The sequence below is a fragment of the Equus przewalskii genome, chromosome 17 (assembly GCF_037783145.1).
Source record: "Equus przewalskii isolate Varuska chromosome 17, EquPr2, whole genome shotgun sequence".
NCBI classification, from domain to species: domain Eukaryota; kingdom Metazoa; phylum Chordata; class Mammalia; order Perissodactyla; family Equidae; genus Equus; species Equus przewalskii.
In genome coordinates, this window is record NC_091847.1 from 45025978 (window position 1) to 45053252 (window position 27275).

The window sequence follows — 27275 nt, forward strand, 5'->3', positions numbered from 1 at the left end:
GAGTAGCTCTTGGTTCTCAACTACACCCGGTCAGAGCTCCCCAAAGTCACCAGGATGCTGGCACAATGGCTGGCCTCTCAGGGGCTTCCGGCTTCAGCTATAAATTAAGCTGACAAGACTTTAGTCCCTTGTGTTGAGCTCTGGTCACAAACCTAGATCCCCCTTATCTCTGAAAGAGAGAAATGTCCTTTGTCCTTGATCCAGACCACCAGTTATCCTGATAGTTTTTCCTATAAGAGAATTGAGTTAGACAAATGGCCTTTTCGTTGCAGAAGGCCAAGGGGCTCCTGCAAATGAGTCCCCCCACCCTTTCCAAAGAGCTCTGCTAAATGATGGCAGAGGGGACTTCCCAACATACACCCACACACATGCCCAAATTGAGCAAGAGAGGTAAAGGGAGAAGTGAAAGATGAGAATCTGTTCCCCTTTCCCCAGACTGAGGGGCTCCTGGCCTTACATTTGCATTGCTGGGAAGGTACATTCCAGTTACTCTGCACTGAACAAAGCAGATCCGTTTGCAGGTGATTTTCTGCCTCCTGCACTGAAGAGAAGCAGCTGTCAGTGTCTGGAAAATGTTAAGCTCTTCTGGGACACCCTGACACCAAAACTTAAAAATTATTTGAATTCATTGGTTGACTGAAATGCCCAGTCAATAGTCATTTGTGTACAGATAACTATAGAGCAAAATGCCACTGTGGGAAACAGGAAGCTTTCCAGCCTTAGGCACCTGAGAAGAGGCTGGCAGCTTATTTTTTCTAAGACGTCAATTGGAGACAGTTCATAACAATGAAATTCAATGGAATTTTTTCATTTACAGGCCTTTGAAGATATATATATTGAGCAGCGAAAAACCATTAAGACCATGTTAGAATATGCTGACAAAGTTTTCACTTACATATTCATTCTGGAAATGCTTCTCAAGTGGGTTGCATATGGTTTTCAAGTATATTTTACCAATGCCTGGTGCTGGCTAGATTTCCTGATTGTCGATGTGAGTATTCTGCACTTTCTTGTTTCATTCCGTCGGCATGTGATGGTACAGGCTAGTCCTAGCAATGGTGCCTGGTACATTGTGGGCTCTCAGTAAATACTGCATGGGCCCAAATACAAACGATGATTCCCATTTTCCCAAAGGGAAGATGCCCCAAAACATTTTTTTTTCCAAGTAATTTTATTGAGATCAGAATGGTTTAGCAAAACATTATTTTGCCTATTTAAATGCATATACTTTCATAGATGAAACAGTCAAATGCCACCTTATTATATGTATTGATTTAATTTCAAATTAATATTTAAAATACCAAGTTAAACAAAAGAATATACTAATGATGAAGCTTTGCTTTTTCACTCTCACGTTTCACGTAATAACTGTATTTAAATTCTTCGCAGGCAGCTTTGATGTTAGTATCTCTGTCATCACCAGAGGCCCTTGGGAAGTGTTGTCTCACAGATGGATTACTAATTACAAAGAAATTTGAAAGTCCAAATAGAAGAGACACCTCTTGATTTGTATGATGGTAGAAACAGATTGGCTATGGACCACTTATCCAGTTATTTAAAGGTTTTATTAAACTGCATTGGTGTTGAAAATAAAGTAATAGGAGTACCAGGATATAAGAGGCTTTAAAAAGCTGAATATGAGGTTACTCCCTGATTTCTGAGGGAGAATTTTGAGCAAGATCTCACCTTTTATTCACGAATATAAGATCTTAACTGAACAAAAAATTTAAAAATCATTTTTCTTTAGTTTTGGAGATTTACATCTTTTTTTTTCTTTATGAGGAAGATTGGCCCTGACCTAAACTCTGTTGCAAATCCTCCTCTTTTTGTTTGAGGAATTGGCCCTGAGCTAACATTTGTGCCATTCTTCCTCTATTTTATATGAGGGTTGCTGCCACAGCATAGCTTGATGAGTGGTGCACGCCTATGCTCAGAATCCAAATCTGCAAACCCAAGCTCCTGAAGTGGGGTGCACTGAACTTAACCACTATGCCACCAGGCTGGCCCCAAGATTTACTTGTTAAATCCCTTTTAAGTTAGTAGTTCATTCAGAATGGAAAGAAAGGAACTTAAAAGCCTTTTGTTTAGAAAAGACTAGGTGAGCCAGTGGGGACAGAGGCTGGGGGTGTGGGGAGAGAGGACAGGATGGTGCTTACAGTCAATAGAGATGGGGAAGATACTGGAAGTGGCAGGAAAGTACAATGCGTTAAATAGTGCATTTTAAAGATAATATTCTGTTGATTGTAATAGTTTCTTGGCAATTAAAGACTTTTTGATATATAAAATTTACATTTTATGCTAGCAAAAGAAAAAAGGTGGACCCCTTCATGGAGAAGATTATTTTTCACAGTTTGAGGTGAAAAGACATATCAACTTTTAATCCAGTGTGAGCTTTCTAATCACCAAACAGAAGAAAAAGTTTATAAGACAAAGAGAGTTGTTTGAATTTAAGAGAATATAAGAAATTTTAGTTTTTTTCTAATCTGCCCAAAGCAAATCTACTGTTAAATATAACATATAAAGCTACACCCAGAATTACATCAAAAGTTTTACAGCAAAAATATGATACAATAAGTAATACTTAAGAATAATGTCTTTGGATATTACAAACAATGGAAAAACATACCAAGAATAACCATTCTTTTATTTGTATGATGAGATTGTGTATGATACTTTTTCTCTTTATTTTCTGTATGTGGTTATGATACATTGGTAATTTTATAATAAAAATATCTGATATTTAATATAGCTATGTAATAATAAAGGTATTAAGCCAATACTACCTGAATACAAAGAAATTCTTATGAGAAATCTAGTTGTCTGGCAGCTGATGCGCATATTACAGGCTTTCCCCACTATCTGAAAGTAGAGGGTTCCATGAAATCTTTTGTTAAGCTGAAATGGCATTAAAGGAAGAAGCAATTATCATTAATTTATATGGGAAAATTTTGTGTGTGTGCGAGGAATACTGGCCCTGAGCTAACATCTGTGCCAGTCTTCCTCTATTTTTTTTGTATGTGGGACACCGTCACAGCATGGCCTGATGAGCGGTGTGTAGGTCTGTGCCTGGGATCCAAAGCCAAAAATCCTTGGCCAGCAAAGCAGAGCATGCAAACTTAACCACTACACCACCAGGCCAGCCCCATAAATGGGAGAATTTTTGAGCATTCTCAGATCCCCCAAAATAGCCTACCAAATCATACCAAATAACACATAAAAGCTAAAATTACGCTAAGATATAGTAAGAGCAGGAATGATATGATAAATACACAGCCTGCATAATGGCTCTCTGCAAAACAAACACTGAACGCTATTTTTGCTTTTTTTTGTAGAAGTGAAAATCCTCTTCAGATTTCTTTCATTTAGTGAAAACAGATACTAATGTATGTCTTTCATAAATGCAAAGTGGCATAACGTGAGCTTTTGAAAGTCGGTGGCTATCTGTACCAGCATATCCTGGTGTTTACCTTCTTAGATTTAAGAAAACTGCTATGATAATATAGTAAACTAATCAATGCTTTGCTTTCTATCAAATATATTTGTTTACCATCCATTTTGTTATGGGAGATACAAATATGAACATTTTTCTGGGCCTGTGGGAGCTTACAGTTGAATAGTGAGGACAGATATATATGCACTGAGATGAGGACATCTGTACTGAGAGCCACTGACTTCACTGAGGGAGGAGGAAGGGCTTCGTGAAAGCGGTGCAGTGTGAGCTAGAGTTTGAGGGGTGAGAGTGTTAGCAGATAGAGAGGAGGGGAGGGACACCAAAGCATTAAGACACTGATGAAAGCAAAGCAGGGCCTGTTCTAGAAACAAGTAGTCCTACAGGGTAAGCACAGTGCCACAAGGTGAGGGAAGACGTTTTGTAATTGGATGATAAGGTAAGAAAGACAAGTTGGAGAAGAGTTTGAAGAAGCTGGGAGGCCATCCAAAGAGATTTAGACTCGAGTTAATAAAGAAGAAGCCATTGAGGAATTATCTATGGAGAGTGACGAGAAAAGTTCACTCTTTTAGGCAGAGAAATTTGGTGGAGGTGTGAATGAGAGAATAGAAAGGGGATTATTTAGAGGCCAAAAGGCTAATTAGGAGGTTACTCCAGAAAGAGAAGGCCTAAATGCATCTCCTTTTCACATTTAGCTACACAAGTCATATAAAATTGAATATTTTACCACTTCTTTTAATTAGCCAATCAATGTTGCCCTGTTCAGAATTTTTTCTCATGTCTAACTTTTTTCTTTCATCCTTTAATTTATGCCTTTCTGTTTTTGGTTCTGTCTGCAGAGAAGAAAAGTACTGCAGGTCCTCATATTTATATACAGAAAATCTTCACAATAAATGATAATTCAGTAACTTTATTATCCAATTGTCTGTGAAGATGGGACTTATAAAGCCTAAAAGTTTAGATTTTAGGAAAAATATATAAACCACTTAAGATAAATTTTTATAGTTCCAATTTTTCCAAATTTACAGGTTTCACTCTTTCAGATTATATGTGCAAAATTAGTTCAATTAAGTCAAGTTTTGTTGTGAAAATTTTCTATGCACTTCACTTATTTTTCTTAAAAAATATATTTTTCAAATATCCATTAACACCATACTCTTAAAAGCTATATTACACATCTGTTTTCATTCATCTGCTTTTGAAATTCAGGTATACTACAGGAGAAAATGTCTTTTCTTTGCTTACATAATTTTAATAAGTTTTCTATGTATTTTCAGAGGAGAGCAGACATTTCTGTGCCACCTATGACTGTTGTTTTTTCCTTTCTAGCTGAGATTTTAGAACTTTTATCATCTACATTAGTCATCTATATAAATGACTAAAGAAAACATTGTTCCAGCAATTTCTAATTAGTTATACTAAAATCTCAACTTCTTTTTAGTTAGTTATTTTAATTTGACCTAATTATTAATTTTATACCCTCACACTGAAATTTACAGAAAGACAAAGCCACCGTGGAGAGGCCTGGATCTTTCTGAATGTATTTTTGTTCTGGTTCACCTGTGGTTTGCGTAGCTGTATACTTGTACGAAGTTTTAATTTCCCTTTCAGGTCTGCTAAATAATATGAGAAGTGATCAAGTTTTACAGATCTGTAGATAAAGATTACATATCTGTGTCATTCTTTTTCTGTCAAGAATCTTGAAAAGAGAACATGTATATTTTCTTCTTTTTCATGAATTTATAACAGTGGTTCTCAAGGTGACTCACAGACCGGTATCATTAGGGCACCTGGGAACTTGAAGAAATGCAAATTCTCAGACCCTACACCAAACCTACTGAACTCTGCCAGCAATCTGTGCTTTCAACAAGCCCTCAGGGTGATTTTGATACTCACTAAAGTTTGAAAACTGCTGGTTTCTTGCCTCGAGCAAGGTTGAACTGTGTAAGCGTTTTTGTCTGTAAATAAGAAAATCGTGTTGCTTTTTCTGTATAGGTCTCATTGGTTAGCTTAACAGCGAATGCCTTGGGTTACTCAGAACTCGGTGCCATCAAATCCCTCAGAACACTAAGAGCTCTGAGGCCACTGAGAGCCTTATCCCGGTTTGAAGGAATGAGGGTAAGACCAAATGCTTTAGAGTTTGTTAGAATCATAATTGAGAACAGATTGACATTGTGTACCTTAGAAATGACAAATCCATGGAGAATCTGTGTCTTCAACGTTCATACTGACGTAACCAATCAATCAATAATATTTGTCAGACATCCATACACTTGAAACTGTTGGAGACCTCACAGAATATGATGCCTGAGTGATTGCTTCTAATTAGAAGCAATTGGATTGCTTCTAACTAGATTTTTCACTCAGTGGGAAATCTCTGTCATGTTGTGTAGGCTTCTGACGTGAGTTAAGATTAGCGATGTTCATTCCACTTATAAATGTGCAGGAAATCCCAGTCACTGTAATTAAAAACCACCAAATTGTTCTTCATCATTTCTTCGCTGCTCCATATGATGTGTTTTGAGCCTTTTAAAGTCTGAATCTGGCCTTTTAGCTTTCAAACACAGGCTGAGATAGCTAAAAAGTAGGTCAACTGGAAATCTAACGTTCATTTAGAAAGGTGGTACAAAGGAACAGGGAGGAATGTGTACTGCCATTTGTCACCCCCTGGGGCACAAAACCTGAGACCACATACCCTCAGCACCGAGGAAATGATGATCCTGTCTCAATGGATGTAGCTATTCAAAAGGAACTTTTGGAAAATGATACTTCTTGTGACATTTGAAAATAGTTACTTAGGACTTTCTCTAAATGTTGCAAACACAACCAGAAATGAACGGTGTGTGTAGGTGCGTGTGCACATGGTTGCCAAAAAGGAATTGTTAGCTGTTAAATTCTTTTCACTTTCCCAATTTAAAATCACTGTTTTTGCAGTAGTAGGTTTAATTTAAAAAAAGAGAGATTCAAACTTTCAGTACTAGAATAATTTTCATATTTTCTATATGGAATTTGCCTATGTAAGAACCTAAATTCCTAGTCCTTCAATAGATCTGACACTCTTGGAAAACACATGTATTGTTTCTTTGAAATTCGGCTTTTTTTTTTTTTTTTTTTCCAATCAGAACTCTATTAACCAGGGCCGGCTCACATTTGCATTGTGGAGCATTCCTTGTGGTGAACTCAAAAGTGCAGTGTCAAATCTAAAAGCACCTCTGAATTATCAAAGAGACTTGAAATTCTAGTAGTAACTTAACACTGTTATAAGTTCGTTAAAACTTACTTTCCTTTAAAAATACGTTAAAATGTTATCCTTCACTGAATAGGCTGCAGGTATCAATTTACAGCTGAATTGTGCCTTTTGCCAAGTACCCATTTGGTATTGTTGCTGTAAGATATCATTGCTCATATATTTATATGTACGTATGGATGCATGTGTATATGCTTTTTATCCCATAAGGGGTTTGAAGAAAGCTAATGTATTTCTCATATTTTCAATGTCTACTCATCGATAAAGTTTCTTTCTGATGTGGTTTAGGTGTGTTTGTACAGAGCAAGAAATTTAGCTAAATATCAACTTCAGGGATAATTAAGAAATGTCCTGAAAAAGTCCCCTAGAAGCCCTGGTTAATTGAGAAAACTTCGAGTAACCAAGCCATCAAGCAAAACCCTGGGACTCAGATCGCCCTATTTTCTGAAAACAAAGCCACTCATAGCCAAGCCTATGTTTTGATTATTGTAATCTCTCAATTTATAATTTGAGAATTTTCTTCTGAAAGGGATTCCACAAAGGAGGACTTTTAGGGCCAGAAAAGTTAAATAACTTGCCCAAAGGCGCACAGCTCATTTGTGATAGGGACTGAATACAGATCTCCAGACTTGCAAACCCTTTTCTCTTCATCACATGTGCAGTCTCCAAGCTCCAGTCTCTTTGCTGCGGATCTTTTGTACGTACATTGACCCTATACTACATTGCTTAGGACCGTCCTGGTTGACATTTGCTTTCTCAGAATAATTATCATCAGTATTCCCTTTCATCTTGGAAACAGATCCCCAAGTGTTCTCTTTTATTCTCAAATTTTAAATAGTAGATTGTGTTGTTTGCATGATTTAAAAAAATTGTAATGTGCACATGGTAACATGACTTCTATAGTCATGTCACTATTTGTATTCTTAGCCAATCTTTGCATTTACAATTAGTTCCATTCATTAATGAAAATTTGCTGCATGTATATCCTTACCTCTTGAGAAAATATTCCTTAATATAAAATTTATTTTTATACATCCTTCTTAAGTATAATTGTAAAATTCTTAGTTGGAGCTACCAGAGATTGGTTTGTGCCCAATATTTAATTTAAGAATAGATATATATTTTCTATCATTTGACTGTTGTTTTTATAGTGTTTAAAAATAGGTAAAAATAAATAAATATTTGTTGCTGACTTTTCACTTCTTTTTCCTTTGCGTTTCTGTGCCAGGTTGTTGTCAACGCTCTCTTAGGAGCCATTCCATCCATAATGAACGTGCTTCTGGTTTGTCTGATCTTTTGGCTGATATTCAGTATCATGGGAGTGAATCTCTTTGCGGGCAAGTTTTATCACTGTATTAACTACACCACCGGAGAAATGTTTGACGTAAGCGTGGTCAACAACTACAGCGAGTGCAAAGCCCTCATAGAGAGCAATCAGACTGCCAGGTGGAAAAATGTGAAAGTAAACTTTGATAATGTGGGACTCGGATATCTTTCTCTGCTTCAAGTAGTAAGTGCCCACTTTATTATTCTCTGTGATGTATTATTGAAATGAGTCTCAAGTTCTTCTTTCTCACTATTTGCAAATACATGCTTCCTCTGGCCCATCTGCCTAGATTCTTCCTCAGTCATTGCTGAACTATCTTTCAGCACCGCGTTAGACACTAGACAGTTCTACAAAGTTTATAGTCTCCCGGATCATGTATTAGGTATTCCAGCAACAGTCCATTGTTTCTAAGACTTCTATGTAGGTTTCCACTGTTTTCCTTCATTCCTACTCTAAGCAAAGTAGAGGCACTGACCCCAGGGTCGGGTTGGAAAGATGTGTGTGTTTCGGAGGGCAGGGGGGCACATGGTAGATTTCTATACTCCTTCTCAGCAACCAGACAATATTTAATCCCTCATCATGTCTCCACTTACCAACCTTCACCATCACCATAACCCGAACTCCCCACCTTTATACCCCTAGCTCAGACTCCAACCCCAATTCTCATCTTTCTGCCTGCTGGGTGAACACTTTCAGATAGGGAGCTTGCTCCCTTGCAAATGAAAAACCTCCAACCCAAACTATTACGTCTGCTATAAATTCATAAAAATCCATTCGGCTCCTCAACTGCCCACTCAGTCATATCCACATGCTCCCTGAGATAACCCTCCTACTCAATACCCAACAGTGGATGAATATTAGGGGGAAGGACAGAGCCTGAGGCACTAAGGACCTGAAAAACGTGCAAGAATTTTGTTTTCAGGATTGCTATGTCCACATAACAAAAAATAAATATTTAATAGAATAAATTGCAGTTGAATATAATTTTTGTTTTCCAATTAAGAAACTGCTTCTTCTCATAGAATAACTGCCTCAAAACAGTTTGTTCAACAATATTGAGGAGATTTTCAAGAACAACCATCATGATTGGTGATTGGTGATATCATTTAGAAAAGAATAAGTACAAAAGAAGGCATTAAGATCAAACAATGCAGCATAGTTTTCACCTTGTCTGGTGCTAGTACTGTATACATGAAATTGTTTCATCAAATTTCATGGTATATTCTTATAGGCATGACAGAGTCAAGGTTGTTAATTGCTTTGATGATAGCATACTGTTATCATTTATCATGATTTAATTATAGATGTTAAAGATACATAAAAAATGTTATAAGGAATATAAAGTTGAAGTATTTTCAATTCATGTATCATAAAACTTTGCCCAAAGAGTTTAAATATTAACCCTAAACTATTTTTTTATTTTATTTATCATTTTTTGGTGAGGAAGATTGTCCCTGACCTAACATCTATGCCCATCTTCCTCTCTTTTGTATGTGGGATGCTGCCACAGCATGGCTTGTTGAGCAGTGTGTAGGTCTGTGCCTGGGATCTGAACCTGCAAACCCCAGGCCACCGAAGCAGAGAGCGCAAACTTAACCACTATGTGACTGGGCTGGCCTCAACCCCAAACTATTTCACATACCTGATTTTGGAATGGATCTTGGTCAATTAATCTGATACTTAATTTCTTTTCTAAAATTATAATTTGTGGGAGAAAAAGAAATTAAATAATGTGACTTTTTTACAGGCCACATTTAAGGGATGGATGGACATCATGTATGCAGCTGTCGATTCACGAAATGTAAGTCTATTTAGAGGGAAAATTGTTTAATTTGATCCAGTGAATATTTCCACACTGTTATAATTTAGTGATAACGTCAATAAAATAAAGCTATTGGCCAATTTATAGAGCACATCGGTATTACAAAAATAAAATATTCAACCATATATTATTTCTTCCAAAATTTGATTTGAATGTTTTTCTCTACTCACTGTGAATCTTTTAACATCTCTATTCTAGTATCTAGTGTGGCACCTGGCATGTAGAAATTTGTTGAGTGTTTTCAAAATGAGACATTTTATTTTTGGCTCTGATAATTCTGGCCATTTGTGCATTAGAAGTCCTCACAGGCACTTTTTTCATGTGTCACAGATTTCTTCCAGCTTCTTATCTTTCTTGTAATAGGAAGGATCTGACTAATGGAGGAAAAACCAAACAGGAAACAAAACAAAACAAAACCTTAATAGTGTTTCTCTCTGGGAAGTGAGAGTGTGTGGTAGAGGAAAGGAGCTTTAACAATCTACCTTATACACATCAGTACTTTGGAATTTTTTTGTACAGTTTCCATTAATTTCTCATTACTTCACAATGAGGGAGGAAGTCACATTTTGAAAAATAAAGATTGGCTTCTGGTATATTGCCAGAGCATAGTAATTGAGCTCAAATGTTATTGCCCTAACACTAATAACCAGGTGTTAACTCAGAAAGAATTCCTGAGTTGGGGTTTTTTTTTGCAGTTTATTAAAAGAAGAGAGAGAGAGAGCACAAGAGCTAAACACCCTGCATTGTAACTCTGCAAGCCCTATCAGGAATCCCACTTATGAGCTTTTTGAATAATAATAAAGATTTTATGATTTATTACCACTCACTCTGCTAAGGGATTTCTTACATTATCTCATTTAATCCTAAATAATAACCTTATCACATAGTTGATATTAACTGCATTTTACCATTGGAGGAAAGGGGGGCTTAATGTGTTAAGTGGTAGAACATGTTTTTGAACCCTGGCCACAAACAATGGGCTCATGACTACTTTCTACAGCAGTTTCCTACCAATTTGATTAATTTGTTTAAAATTCCTTCCACCTTCCCTATCAATAACTTAAATGACAGGAAAGTTACTTTCAGTTTCTTCCTTAATAATTTAGCATACACTGTCTGATACATAACTCCTTGACATTCAAGCACTTTACAAAAGATAGAGTCAATTGGCCACTAAAATTATGAAAATTTGCTGACTGTTACTCTCATTAATCAACAGAGAAATGCAAATTTAAACAAAAATAAGTTATCACCTATAAACCTACCTCACTGGTAATATTAAGAGTCTGACAACATTAAGTGCTTCCAAGGATAAACAGCAATAAGAACTCTTCTACTATGCTGGTGGGGAAAAAATGGATAAATATTCCTTTAAAAAAAGTTGGGCATTATCACATTATTCAATAAAGTAAAAAATATTCTTTTCCCCCTGAGATTTCATTTTTATATAGCCTGCTGAAACTTGTGCACAGGTATAGGCAAATCTTTGTATAAGAATGAATGTAACTTTTTTTGCACTAGCAAAAAACTAGAAACAACTCAAAAGTAGCAAAAATGGACAAATAATTGAATATGAAGCAGTGATGAAAATGATATATGAATACAGTCTACCCAGTAATATGGGTGAGTCTTAAAAATATAACAGAATTGTAATAAATCTGTCTACTAGTCCAAATGTAGACACAAGTTACCTTATTGTTTAAGAATGCACACTTAGTTGTTAACTCTAAAGAAAAAGTAAGGACAAAATTCTTAGAAAAGTCAGGATGATTGCCTGCAACAGAAATGGTAAAATTTATGTTTGGAAGAATACAGCAAGGGTTTTTGAGGTCCTGACAATGTCCTGGGTTGTGAGAGTCACTTTATAACAATTTGGTATATTTTACACTTAGGTGTTGTACACTTTTTTGTATGTATTATATTTAATTTAAAAACATTTAAAAATATCATTTTATATCACTGTCCAACACACACACACAGAAATGAAATAAAAGTCTCATCAAAGAATAGGTACTTTTACAATATTTCCAATGTTTTCTATTTTACTCTATTTTGTTAGAAAAAAAAGTCATGTTAGCCCTGACCCTCTAAATTGACTTCACGACATTCGGGGTCATTACGTGCATCCATTGCTACTTATGACAGGTTAACTGAGTTGATTAGAACAATATCTTGTGAAACCTGAACTGTAGGTTACAGCCAAAGCTCAAACCAATTAGCACACTTTTTTTTTTAACCGAAAGTGTGCTGGACAAGAGAGTGTATCATTGTTGCAGAAACAGTGCCAAAGGCCTGAGTAGAATGAATCAATAGACTCATTTTCAGAAAGGAAAGATCCTAGCCATGTACCTATATCCACAGATACAATAATGCTTGTAACCTACCAAAAGAGATGTGCAATAGGAGTCAAACCTTTATACTTAGCTCTTATAATTGGCCGAGCACTGTTTTCAAGCACTTTTCATACCTTGATACATATAACCTTCCCAACTACAATGAGGTTTAGGTTCTATTATTTCCATTTTACGGATGAGGAACTGACTTAGAGGAGTAAATCTTAAACATTGTAGCATAGAATGGTGTGACTCTAGCATCTTTTCTGGGGAAAGAGGAAATCCTCACTTTGAATGCCCTGTTTGAGTCTTCATTTATAAAGGAAAGTGTGTTTATAATCTGGGTATTTATTAGGTGAAATTAATTTTAATTATTCAGACTTTTTTATGAGTAGTTTCATTTTCTAAAGTCAGTGAATAATCTTGCAGGACTCTTAATAAATATGTTAGATTTATGTGTCATAAAATCTGTTTAATGTTTACTTTTTTCCTTCCCAGCAATTAAGACGTGATTTGAGAAGTGAGCATTCACTGCCATTTTTATAAAACAAGTATTTGTTCTAATAGTTATCATTCTTCGTATTTTGTAGGTAGAATTACAACCCAAGTATGAAGACAATCTGTACATGTATCTTTATTTTGTCATCTTTATTATTTTTGGTTCCTTCTTTACTCTGAATCTCTTCATTGGTGTCATCATCGATAACTTCAATCAACAGAAAAAGAAGATAAGTATACTAAAACTTCATCTTTACTCTAAAATGTGAACTAAAAATGTCACACTGTTTTATTTTGGCTCCAAAATGCAATCACCAAAAAGAAAAAATATATAATTCAGAGATTATTTTGAGAGACTTAATTGTTTATATGTTTTTAGGTATTTGATAATTCAGATAGCATGTATTTTTATTTTTAGTGTAGAAACGTGATTAATATGGCATAATTTATGTATTGAGTATATGCATCTCCATAAATACAGACATTAGCAACATTAGAATAAAACGTGGGAGCCAATTTTCGCACAATTACTAAGGTGAGTTTTATAGCTAGCAAAGAACATGATTTTAACGAGTTTTGCTTTTATTTCTTTACTTTGGAGGTCAAGACATTTTTATGACAGAAGAACAGAAGAAATACTACAATGCAATGAAAAAACTGGGTTCAAAGAAACCGCAAAAACCCATACCTCGACCTGCTGTAAGAATAACATACTTTCATCACCAATAAAACCTATGTTATCTATCACTTTCATAGCCCAAATTGCTAGATACTAGTATTTTTGTGAATTTGCAAAACAAAGTTTTTACCTTAGCAATGTGACTAGCTATCTTAGATAGCCTAAGTATACATATTTTATATATATATATATATATCAACTATGTACTATATTTTATATATAAAGATATAAAATATATATAAATGAAAATTTTCACACTTATATGCCCATAGTATTACATAAGATTGAAGTCACTGAGGAGCTTCTAATGTAGAGAAGAAAACATATCCATACATACATATGTGGAAATACTGAATGTTCTCAGAGTACAGTGGGGACGATCAGAATAATTGGTACATCTCAAATAAGTCCCATTTTCTGTCCAACTCTGCAGATAGAATGGGATCATTAATGAACCAGGTCATAGTTCTTTGGGGGTTTTTGGTTTTAATAAAACCTCATATTTCCTCCTAGCATCTTGCCCGTAGATCAGATGACATCATTCTTTTTATGACTTTCTATGGTTGTTCCAGTTGTATATTTGCCAGTGGCTTCTGGTTCTGTTGGTTGCTGCAGGGAATTGTTGTCAGGAGAGTCTCTGAATTCTTCCAGCACTCCTGGAGGAACAGCTCAGATATTAAGTCTCAGAACTCCTCCCCCAAGGTATACATGGTGCAAGGCAATCCAGTGTTCCCCAGGAATCAAGACTTTGTGAAATCATTAGTAACAATATAAAACTGGCCGTGCTCATGTTCAGTTTGTAACTCAGCCAAAGCTCAAAGAAAGTAGATAGCTACATTGGATAAAACATAATGAATGTTAAGTTGAGCCTAGTCTTTGAGAAATAATACAATGTGAATCGATGGAAAGAAACGCAGAGTACATTCCCTATAAAAGAAATTGTATACTCCAAGGCCACAGAAATATTTGGCACATATTTGAGTTAGTGAGTAGTAAACACAAGGTTTTCTGGGTTAAATGAGTTAAAGTTACCACTATGAATCTGCAGAAATTAATCTTAATTAAACAATGCAAGTATAATGTAGCTAAGAGAACAGTATAGTAATGTGAAGAAAAGGAGATTTTAGAGATTGGTATGAGAAGATATTAGAGACAAGATAATGCTGAGCCTTAGACAAGAAGATGAACCCTTATGCACAAGAAGATGAGTCCATAATATGGGATCATGCCAATAGGACCGGAAAACAGGAGATAAATGAGCCAATAAGAAGATTCAACGGGATGAGGCAGCTATAAAATATAGGAAAAGAGGGAGGACATATAAATAATAGAGAATCTAAAACAGTTGATGTTTTGTGAAATTATCGGTTCCACTAACATAAATGAAAGTCTTGTAAAGGCGTTTGGAAATACTGGTTTAAGTCCTAAGGGATGTCAGACTGAGATAAGGGTTTTAGAGTTGTTAGACAAAATTCAGTTGAGCTCTAAAGCGTTGATTCATTTTTGAAAGATAATTAGACCCAAAAAAATGTGCTGAGTATGAAGCCTTGGGTGCTTCACCATTGTAGGAAAAGGTAAGTTAATGAGGGAATGAAATTAATCAATAAGGCAGTATGTGTGTGTGTGTGTGAGAAAATTTCAAAAGAAAAGAGGCTGTCTAATTACATCAGGTGACATAAAGATTTACCTGGAAAGCGGTAGGAATGTATGAGAAAAGATCAGTGCACTTAGCTAGAATATTATTAGGAACAACTTGGCAAATTAGGAAATGATCTGGTGAAATCCATCCATTCAGTCATTCATTAACAATTTACTATGCTAAGCATTTGGAATTAAATATTAAACAACATAGAGTAGTTGGCACAGCAAATAGTAAGCAGAAAGTCACACTAACAAAGGGAAACATCCAAGAAGGAAAGAATACATTTGCCCGTGAGAGCTGATAATGGGGAGGGGCCTCATTAATCAGGGAAGTTAGGGAAGGCTTTACTGAAGTGGTGCGTGAGCTGAGGATGGAAGAAGGAGAGAAAGTATCAACAGGCAAAGTGGGAATAAGAACACTCTTTATGAGAAGGGGAATGCATATGTGTAGACCCTGAGGTAGGAAGGCCACCGAGCCTGGAGTGTAGGGAATGGGGATTCATTTGGTACATATTCAGAATGAAGAGGTCAGGATGGGCCAGACTTTTCCAGGCTTTGAAGGCCATGTTCAAGAGTTGTCTTTATCCTTAGATCAATGGGAAACCTTGAAGGGGACCTGATCAGTTTAGGTTTTGTGAAGATCACTCAGCCAGTATTGACGGAGGTGGTGTGTATGCATCGTAGACTTGTTTGGAGCTATTTCAGAGACGATAGGTAGCCTGAATCAGAGTGGTGTGCAGACGAACACAAGCAGATGGATTTGTGAGCTATCACAGGAGTGAAATTAAAAGGTTTGTCTACTAATTGAATATGAGAAGTGAAGAAGGAGGTGACAAAGATGACTTATGACTTTTTGCCTTACACCACTGGACGAACAGTGGTGTCATGCAGGTTGTGAAGTAGGGACATGAATGGAAAGAAAATTGGAGATGCTAGTTTGCAGAATTTGACAATCGATCAAAGGGAGGGCAGTCTGAGAGAGAATGAATATTTAGAAGAAACAGTAAAATAATTTTCTTAAGATTGCGAGATTAGGTTTGAAGCAATTCAGGAGTTCTGGAGGGGAAGAGATTGAAGAGAGAAAACAAATATAGAATAAAGTCGCTCAGAATGTGGCTCAGGAACAGTGTGGTCTAGGTTAGATTTATAGAGGAAAAGGGACTGAGCCCTCTAAGGAATTTGGAGTATTATATAAAAAGATAGGTGTGGAAATCAAGATAATATGATATGCAAAAGGAATCAGAGGAGTTTCTTTACACCAATTGACTGTAATGTTTTCAAAAAAGAAATAAGAATAGAGAGCAAGAGAATGAAAAGTTTCTGAGAAGTTTGAAACTATCCTGGGAGCAAGTGAGGGACAAAGGATTGCTAATCGTTGTCAAGGGCCAAGACGGGGTGAGAGAGCATAAATCTTTGGTGGACAGGGCCTCCAGGGTTATATAGCTTCCTCCAGCATATTCTGCACACCGGGGTTTCAATTGGAGCCGGTGATCAGTGACTGGGGATTTGAGTTGTACATTCAGGTGACCCCCTGGAAAACTATATAGTCAGGGAATCTAAGGAGCTTTTGATTAATCGTGCTGATAGGAAAATAAACACCAGTTTTCTGTTTTCAAGCAGTTTTGAACCTATTACACCCTAGGTGATATATCTGTGAGAAAAATGACACTGCTCTGTCCTTGCAGAGCCTCCAGACAACGGAAGAGAAAATTAAAATTAAATAAGAGCAACCCAGTTGCAATACAGAGTCATCAATTTTATGACAAATGTAAGCACAAAGTTTTCTGAAAGCACAGAGAGCTTAAAACTTAAAACTGAGTGAGAATTCACCAGACGAAGGAGTGGAGGAAGTCTGTTTTAAACAGAGGGGACAAATAAACAAGATAAAATGATATGGTAGAAGAGTGGTAGGAAATAGCAGAAAGATAGAAATAAGGGGAACATAACCAGACTTGGAAAAGTAAACTGCAGTAAATAAAAACTAAGAAGGGAGGGTTTGAAACTGTGACTAGACACATTTATTAGGTTGAAGGAGGCTCTGGGGGACAGATCCAGCTGAAGCAATAGAAGTCCAGTCTAGCAGAGCAGATATGTATTCAGAGAAAAGAGCAAAATGTAACAAACAGTTAGTGTTTGATGTCCAAGAATTTCAGTAGGCAGTAATGGATGTCTCTCACCAGGGAGAGGTCAGAGCACTAATATAGAGAGTCCAAACCGATAAACGTGTCCATCTGGAAAAGCAGACTCTGAAGTATGTAGATGACAGAACATCAATTGTGCTAGTTGAGAAGGCAGAGAAGGACAGCTTAGCAGAAGTAAGTCAGGGCACAAGCCCTAGAGTGCCTGAAATACTAAACAGATACAGGCAAAAAGGAACAAAACGGGGTCCAAAGCAGAACTGGTTTATAAGATAAGGACTTAATTTCATAAGCAAGACATAAGGCCACTAAATGCTTGGAAATAAGGTCCAAACTGAAGAGGGCAAAGGTTTAATACCTGAATTATGAACTATTATCTTTTTAAAGATAATTTTATTCTTACAAAAGTTAGCTCATATAATCTTCACCCAGCTTTCCCTAACTTTAACATCTTAGATAATCATAGATGAGTTATCAAAACTAAGAAATTAACCTAGTACAATACCTTTAGATAAAATACAGAAGTTAATTGGATTTCACCAGTTGTTCCACGAATGTCCCTTTTCTTAAACTATAATTTTTAAAACATCTTCTCAGCTGAACCTTAAGGTAGAATTTAAGATGCTGTGGCTTTGGAGAGAGAATATAAAGGCAGAAACAAGAAAAAAAATGACAGAAAAAGCTGGAGAAGTATTTATTTATTAACTCTTAAAGGTTAATTTTGATACCCACACCCAACACGTGGGATATCAAAGATTTATTATAGTGGCAATTATTTACCGACTGTCCATCATACACATGTTGATATTCTGGGCACTGAGAACATAATCGGTGGTTTTTGACATAGAGTCAGTTTATAAAATCTGGTATTATGAACAGTATAAATAAAGCAAATACATTTGAAAAGAGTTGGATATTCCAATATACAAAATTTTCTTCCAAGTATAAACAAACATGGTGCTTTTATAAAAGCTGCATTTTCATATTGCTGTTGAAATCAGATAAGTTGAACTTGAATTTTTTTTCTAGTTTCTAAATGAAGTTTTATGTATTCTTTGTTCCAGAACAAATTCCAAGGAATGGTCTTTGATTTTGTAACCAAACAAGTCTTTGATATCAGCATCATGATCCTCATCTGCCTCAACATGGTCACCATGATGGTGGAAACTGATGACCAGAGTCAAGAAATGACAAACATTTTGTACTGGATTAATCTAGTGTTTATTGTTCTGTTCACTGGAGAATGTGTGCTGAAACTAATCTCTCTTCGTTATTACTATTTTACCATTGGCTGGAATATTTTTGATTTTGTGGTGGTTATTCTCTCCATTGTAGGTAAGAAGAGGTGCTTTTACTTAATTAAGGAAGTTAATGCAAATTTGCGTTTTAAAACTTTGAAAATGTTTTCCATTGATCTTTCTCATTCATCCACAAATTTCAAGTAAAAGTCTAATCGTCCATTGTTCAGCTTGTCATTTCTCTAATTGCGTGCTGTGCATGAAATGATGTGTAAAAAAAAAAAATTACATCTTTCAGCTTGCATTTATCATCTTGTCTCATTTCAGAAGACAGTAACTTCAACTTTGGCATAATCCTCCTGTACTCAGTCGTACCCCTGAAGTATAGACATGTATTGTTTTGATAAACAATTCACACATGTACACATATAAATCATTAGAAGTAGTCAAATAGTCCATAAATAAGATCTCCTAGATAACTGGAATAGAGTGTATATGTATTTATGTATATCCACACGCATATAAGCTTCATGTTATCTTTGGGTTCAGCTAGTTTTCTATGGTTGGTAATATTCTTTTTCAGAAGTAGACATTTTGTGCAAAAATTCAAAACAGACTCATTATCATCAATGCATATTAAGTGTTTACGTACAGAACATTAAATGAGGCACTAAAAGTAAATGTAAGAGATTTAACATGAGGTTCTGCCCATTTCAGGAAAGAGAACATATACATAGAGAGAAACACAGCATTCTGTTATTTATACACTTTCTCTGATAAAGTAGAATTTTGAAGCAATGTGCCATTCCATTTGATCCTCACGACAGTGCTATGTGGCAATAATATAGTGATTAAGGATGAGACTTGGGGGTCATACGGACCTGGTCTGGAGCTTCACTATATCCACTACTTACCAACTCTGACCTTTGGCAAGCTACCTCACCTCCCCAATCCCTGGTTTTCCAAGGAATACTTCTGTAAAATGTTGTCAGGATTAAATGAGATTATGTAAGTAAATGCACTTAACACTATGCCTAGTAATATTTACTCGGTAAATATTAATTTTAACAGAAACAAAAAATCTAGATATTGGGGCCTACCCCTTGGTGTAGTGGTTAAGTTCATGCACTCCACTTTAGCGGCCAAGGGTTCACCGGTTCCGATCCCGGGTGCAGACCTACACACCACTTATCAAGCCATGCTGTGGCAGGCATCCCGCATATAAAATAGAGGAAGGTGGGCACAGATGTTACCTCAGGGCCAATCTTCCTCAGCAAAAAGGAGAGGATTGGCATCAGACGTTAGCTCAGGGCTAATCTTCCTTAGGAAAAAACACACAAAAATACCAAAAAACCCCTAAGTATTATCATCATTTAGTGATGCATAAAATCAAGGACCAGAATGAGTCCCAAGTATGAGTGTCTCCAAAGCATGGATTCTCTCCTCCACACCATTCTGCCACCTCCCAAATAAAATGTATAACAACCATCTCTGAAGAATAAGAACTCTCATGTTCATGATCCAAAATCACATGCTTTATCCATTAGTTCTTGTCCAAATTCTAGAACGAATATTTTAGAAATATAAATCCATTTCTATGCTTGGCTGCCATATGCTTTGTGACATCTTTAGGCCTTCAGTAATTCAGTCGTTCTTTTGATAGATGCTTTTCTTGAATTAGGAAAAATGACCATCGATACTTTCAATGGTCAAAAGTGACCATTAACACCAATTAGTATAAAGGTGTTAATGTTATAACAACAAACATACATTTCATTTTGCTGAACAAATATTGCAGGTTGTATGTGTGTATGTATATGTGTCTATGTATGTATATATATGTATATAAATGTATGTATGTATATATAAACCTAATTCTCATGTCCACATTTTATAAAACTAGTGTTTATCTTAGTAGTGTAAATTTTTATTTTCTGCTATTAAATGTAATACTATTTTTGTTGTTGTATCTTGGTTTTCCATAGGCATGTTTCTGGCTGAGCTGATAGAGAAATATTTTGTGTCCCCGACCCTGTTCCGAGTGATCCGTCTTGCCAGGATTGGCCGAATCCTCCGTCTGATCAAAGGAGCTAAGGGGATCCGCACGCTGCTCTTTGCTCTGATGATGTCCCTCCCTGCATTGTTTAACATCGGCCTCCTGCTCTTCCTGGTCATGTTCATCTACGCCATCTTTGGAATGTCCAACTTTGCCTATGTTAAAAGGGAAGTTGGAATTGATGACATGTTCAACTTTGAAACTTTTGGCAACAGCATGATCTGTCTGTTCCAAATTACCACCTCTGCTGGCTGGGATGGATTGCTAGCACCTATTCTCAACAGTGGCCCTCCAGATTGTGACCCTGAAAAAGATCACCCTGGAAGCTCAGTTAAGGGAGACTGTGGGAACCCATCTGTTGGGATTTTCTTTTTCGTCAGTTACATCATCATATCATTTCTGGTTGTGGTGAACATGTACATCGCCGTCATCCTGGAGAACTTCAGTGTTGCTACTGAGGAAAGTGCAGAGCCCCTGAGTGAGGATGACTTTGAGATGTTCTACGAGGTTTGGGAGAAGTTTGATCCTGATGCCACTCAGTTTATAGAGTTCTCCAAGCTCTCTGATTTTGCAGCTGCCCTGGATCCTCCTCTTCTCATAGCAAAACCAAACAAAGTCCAGCTCATTGCCATGGACCTGCCCATGGTCAGTGGGGACCGGATCCACTGCCTTGACATTTTATTTGCCTTTACAAAGCGTGTTTTGGGTGAGAGTGGAGAGATGGATGCCCTTCGAATACAGATGGAGGAGCGATTCATGGCATCAAATCCCTCCAAAGTCTCCTATGAGCCCATCACAACCACTTTGAAACGCAAACAAGAGGAGGTGTCTGCTATTGTTATCCAGAGGGCTTATAGACGCTACCTCTTGAAGCAAAAAGTTAAAAAGGTTTCATGTATATATAAGAAAGACAAAGTCAAAGAAGGTGATGGAACACCTATCAAAGAAGATATCCTCATTGATAAACTAAATGAGAATTCAACTCCGGAGAAAACCGATGTAACACCTTCCACCACTTCGCCACCTTCTTATGATAGTGTGACCAAGCCAGAAAAAGAAAAATTTGAAAAAGACAAATCAGAAAAGGAAGACAAAGGGAAAGATATCAGGGAAAGTAAAAAGTAAAAAGAAACAGAGAATATTCCATTTTGTGATCAATTGTTTACAGCCTGTGATGGTGATGTGTTAGTGTCAACAGGACTCCCACAGGACGTCTATGCCAAACTGACTGTTTTTACAAATGTATACTTAAGGTCAGTGCCTATAACAAGACAGGGACCTCTGGTCAGCAAACTGGAACTCAATAAACCAGAAAATCAGCATCGCCAGGAGGTTTCTGTTTTCACAACCAGCTGACACTGCTGAAGAGCAGAGACGTAATGGCTACTCAGACTATAGGAACCAACTTAAAGGGGGGAGGGAAGTTAAATTTTTATGTAAAGTCAACACGTGACACTTGATAATGGTAATTGTCACCACTGTTTATGTGTTAACTGCCACACCTGCCATATTTTTACAAAATGTATGCTGTGAATTTATCACTTTTTTTTTTAATTCACAGGTTGTTTACTATTATATGTGACTATTTTTGTAAATGGGTTTGTGTTTGGGGAGAGGGATTAAAGGTAGGAATTCTACATTTCCCTATTGTATAACTGGATATATTTTAAATGAAGGCATGCTGCACTTCTCATTCACACGTGAAAAAAATCACATGACAAAAGGAAAGAGTTTACTTCTTGTTTCAGGATGTTTTTAGATTTTTGAGGTGCTTAAATAGCTATTCATGTTTTAAGGTGTCTCATCCAGAAAAATTTTAATGTGCCTGTAAATGTTCCATAGAATTCACAAACGTTAAAGAACTGTTTTATTTTTACATATTCCATTATACGTACATGTATATATGTATATATGTATATGTGCGTGTATATACATATATATGTATACACACACAGAGACACACCCACCATCACATAGTCGTTCAGTGTCCCAGTAGCATGATTATAACATTTTTGATAAGTGTCCTTTGGCATAAAATAAAAATATCCTATCAAGTCCTTTCTAAGAACCTGAATTGACCAAAAAGCGTTCCCCACCACCACTTTATAAAGTTACTTCTGCTTTTTCCTGCAGTATCGTTTAGCCATCTTCTGCTCTTGGTAAGGTTGACATAGTATATGTCAATTTAAAAAATACAAGTCTGCTTTGTAAATAGTAATTCTACCCAGTGGTGCATGTTTGAGCAAACAAAAATGATGACTTAAGCACAGTATTTATTGCATCAAATATGTACCACAGTAAGTATAGTTTGCAAGCTTTCAACAGGTAATATGATGTCATTGGTTCCATTAGAGTTTGAAGCTGTCACTGCTGCATGTTTATCTTGCCTAGGCTGCTGTATCTTACTCCTTCCACTGTTCAGAAGTCTAATATGGGAAGCCATATGTCAGTGGTAAAGTGAAACAAATTGTTCTATCAAGACCTCATTCTTCATGTCATTAAGCAATAGATCGCAGCAAACAATGAAGAGCTTCTTGCTTTTTATTCTTCCAATCTTAATTGAACGCTGTATGGTGAAAAGCCGACTGTACAAACATGTTGCAAGCTGCTTAAATCTGTTGAAAATATATGGTTAGAGTTTTCTAAGAAAATATAAATACTGTAAAAAGTTCATTTTATTTTATTTTTCAGCCTTTTGTACATAAAATGAGAAATTAAAAGTATCTTCAGGTTGATGTCACAGTCACTACTGTTAGTTTCTGTTCCTAGCACTTTTAAATTAAAGCACTTCACGAAATAAGAAACGAAGACTAAGATGCAGTGTAGGTTTCTGCTTTTTTATTGGTACTGTAAACTTTGCACACATTTCAATGTAAAACGAATCTCAGACTGAGTCCAACGTTTATTTGATTCCAAATAGTAATGCCCTATCACTGAAAGAGGCTTAAGGAAAGATCACTTGCTATTCTTGGCATTGCTTGAATGAGATGTTTCCACCTAGTCTTTATATTCAGTAAATCATCAGTCTTTTCTAGTGTCTGTTTACACAGATAGATCTTATCCTTATTGACCCATATGGCTTTAGAACTGTATCAGATATGATATAGGATCCAAGTTTTTTTTCTCCCCACAAACCAGGTAGTGAAATTATATTACCAGTTACAGCGAAACATTTTGTGTTTCTTTCACAAGCAACAATAAATGTAGATTCTTTATACTAAAGCTATTGACTTGTAGTGTGTTGGTGAAATGCATGCAGGAAAATGCTATTACCACAAAGAACGGTAAACCACATTACAATCAAGCCAAAAGAATAAAGGTTTTGCTTTTGTTTTTGTATTTAATTGTTCTGTCTTTGATTCTATCTTTGAAATGCCATTTAAAGGTAAATTTCTATCATGTAAAAATGATCTATCAGAAAAAATATAAAGAATACGCATTAACTATAATAATTCATCTTTAAATTTTTTCATGGAATGGAAATTAATTAAAAAGAGTGCACTGGATATCTAGTTTTAATATTGGCCAAAAAGCTAGATATGGAATTGAGTAGAGTAGTGGAAAGTTACAAAAATTAATAAAAAATTGACTAACATTTTAAGTTGTGCATCCTTTCTCCTTCCTGGCACCTACTATTTTATTTTGTTTTTCTCTTTGCCTTTTTACTTCCTTCTGTATGTATTCCTGATCTACATTTCTAAATACTTTCTCATCCCTTTCTTGGGCTTCCAGGGATTTTTCATTCAGGACACTCTTGTTTCTTTTCTGCTCACCAAATGTCTTGTTTATTACAGTCTGTAGGCGATGGCTCTGTGCGCTTCTGCCCCTAATAATCTGCTATTCCTGTGACAAGTCCATGGAATGTCTCTATATTCATTTCTACAATTTCCTTGGCAAAAATTCTAAGAGAGCTTAGATCTCAACTTTTTATAATGTATAAACAAAATTCCAAAACGACGCACTTGGTTTTCTCATTTAATTGCAAGCAATTTGGGAAATGTATATCAGTTCTGATTGCATATTAGAATTACTTGAGAAGCTTGAAGAAAAAAAATGCCCATTCATAGACCAAGACGAGACCAATTCAATTCGTATCTCTAGGGATGAGACTTAAGCATCCAATTTTTTTTAATGCTCCCCCCTGATGCTGATTTTTACTAAGGTTGAGAGCCAGTGAGGTAGGATATCCTTGCCCAATAGGGAAAAAAAGTACTCTACAGAAAATCCACCTGTCCCCTTCAGAGAATCATTATACAACTCATCATGTACAAAATCAGGCTCCCAACATGATGGCTTTTGGTGTGTTTATCTTGTAGTGTGACATTGATCCATTTATATCAGAGGTTTTCTTGTCGGATCATAGTTGGTGGAAAGGGAATTCTATCAGAATAGTTTAGAGAGCTTTATCAAATTATACAGACATACACGCACACACTCACCCCCACAATGTGGCACCCCAACCATCCCTAGTGCATACTGCATGAGATGAATGTGGGGTGGTTTAGGAAACAATATGGATTCATCAAATAGCCCCCCAGGTGAATCCTACATGCCTTGTTGGGTGAGAATCATTAATCTGGGCCAATGGGAGGCAGTTCACATTGGCCACCAGAAAACATGCTTTCCATTTGTCATTATCAAGTCACAAATCTAAAGAGGAAAGATTCCCATTCTCAAGTTCTCTATTCTTGGGCACCTCTTATCATCATTAGTTTCCTAAGCTCAGTACAATGCAGATCAATTTACAAAGAGAAGGGAGGGGCTGAGAAGAGAGAAGGGGTTGAAAAGGGAGAGGAGAAGAAAGGAGAGGGAAGAACAACAGAGGAAAGTAGAGGAAAGGAGGGTCGTACAAGAAATGGGAGAGGATACTTCATAAATCATCTTCTGAAAAAAAGTCTATTGCTGTTAGTATCTGCAGGAATGGTGGAGGATGGAAGAGGCATGAGGGAAAGAAATTTTGCTTAGTTGTCCAGACGTTAGATCCACGATGTATGCATATTTCTCTTCTCACTTTTTTAAAGAAAAAATACTTATGAAAAAGAGGAAGAGGACATTATGCAATTATTACATTGTAAATGTAAATGTTGCAGTGGTTGCATGGATAATGTTATTTCCTTTCATCTGAACTAAATAAATATTTGAGTGTCTACTACGTGTCAGCATTTTGATAGGAGCTGCGAGACCACAGATGAACATAATTGTCCAAAGGAAGGTTGTAGCCAGAGGTGAAGAACCTTGAAAGTTAAGCTAAAGAGTCTGGAATTTATTCTACTGGCAATGAGGCGGGATTAATTGCTCCTGAGCTGTAGAATGAGCAGTAAAACTGGATACATCTGTACTTATTTAATCTGACAAAAATGAGCCTGCATTGCCAGTTTTTCGCTATTATAGAGATCTCATTTTCCCATCTTTATTTTTAAATATGTCTGTGTTCTTATGTTAGTATATATTTTTAAAAGAACCTAATTTAAAACCTAATTTATATTTTTTAAAAAACCTAAATTAAAAAAATCAATCTGACATTTTTTGTTAATACCCTATCTTCATCTACCTACATTTATTTTATATACAGATATATTTGATTTTATTTTTGTCACCTTATTTTGTGCTTTTGATTTTTCAAGTTTTTTCTTTGTTCCTTCCTGTCTTGTCCTCTTTTGTGTTAATTTTCTTTTCTTTTCCCCATCTCTGCTGGTTGACAAGATGCACATGACAAGATACACATTATCTTCCTTTCTTCTTTCCTTACTTGCTTTTCTCTTGCTTCTTTTTATAAGTAATTACTCTTAAATTTTAACGTGCATACTTAATTAGTGAAATGTAATCAATAGTATACCCTTATCTGGAACAATAAAGTTTCCCATTCTGATTACACATCATTGCCGACTTCTTTCTTTATTTTTGTCTACTATTTTAATTCTACCTTACCTGACACCCAATAAATTAAGCAGTGTTATTATTGCGTATTTGTATAGGCAATACTTATTTAGACTAACATATTAATTAATTCCTTTCTTCAAATTTGCTCCTTCTGCCTCCTTCTTCATTTTGTGTTCTGTTTCCTTCTTGAAATATATGAGGATTCTATTAGTAAGTTCTGTGGATAGCAACCTACAGACTTTTTTTTTCCCCACAAAATGGCTTTATTTTAGCCACATTTTAAGAGATTACCTTATATTCTAATTATTTTGATGTTTTCCAATTTTTTTAGTCTACTGATGAAATTACTTTTATTAATTTGACTCAGAATTTATACTGGTGTAATTTGAAGATTCACATTTATTAATATCTTTAGTTCAGAAAATTTCAGGAAAATTCTCAGCTTTTAGCATAATAAATATTTTCTCATCCTATATTTTTCTATTCTCCCCATCTGGAACTCCTGAGGGTTATGTGGTAAAATTTATAAATCTTTCTTCCGTGTGTCTTTATGTCTCTCTCTCATTTTTGATGCTCTTTCTGGGTAATTTGTCAGCTTTGGGTATCAGGATAATGCTGTCTTCATAAAACAAGTTAGGAAGTGTTCATTCCTGAAAGAATTTCTGTGAGAGTTGAATTATTTCTCCCTTTGATATTGATAGAATTCACTAGTAAAGCTATCTGGAACTTGAGTCTTTCTTGTGTGAGAGTTTCTAATCAAAGGTATTAATTTCTTTAGCAGATATAGGGCTATTAAAATTTTTCTTCCTTTTTTTCAGTTTTGATAAGTTGCATTTTTCTAAGAATTTGTTCATCTAAGTTACTGAATTTACTCCATAAATTGTTCATATTATTCCCTTACTATGCTTGTAATATCTGTGGCATCTCTAGTCATATCCTGCTTTCACTTCTGGTATTGAAAATCTGTA

General features: G+C 35.9%; 1 protein-coding gene across 4 annotated transcripts in view; it reads left to right on the plus strand.

Annotated features, from left to right (window-relative positions):
- LOC103559670 (sodium channel protein type 2 subunit alpha) overlaps positions 1 to 24022 on the plus strand; it is a 139795-nt gene extending 115773 nt beyond the window's left edge. For all 4 annotated transcript variants that reach the window (XM_070581502.1, XM_070581506.1, XM_070581503.1 and 1 more), the window contains exons 20-27: positions 818 to 991; positions 5444 to 5566; positions 7924 to 8205; positions 9770 to 9823; positions 12768 to 12905; positions 13270 to 13374; positions 18198 to 18468; positions 20357 to 24022. In XM_070581502.1, coding sequence (XP_070437603.1) covers positions 818 to 991; positions 5444 to 5566; positions 7924 to 8205; positions 9770 to 9823; positions 12768 to 12905; positions 13270 to 13374; positions 18198 to 18468; positions 20357 to 21552 — 2343 coding nt within the window. In that variant the 3' untranslated portion in view covers positions 21553 to 24022. The remainder of the gene's footprint in view (positions 1 to 817; positions 992 to 5443; positions 5567 to 7923; positions 8206 to 9769; positions 9824 to 12767; positions 12906 to 13269; positions 13375 to 18197; positions 18469 to 20356) is intronic.
- Positions 24023 to 27275: the final 3253 nt, after the last annotated feature.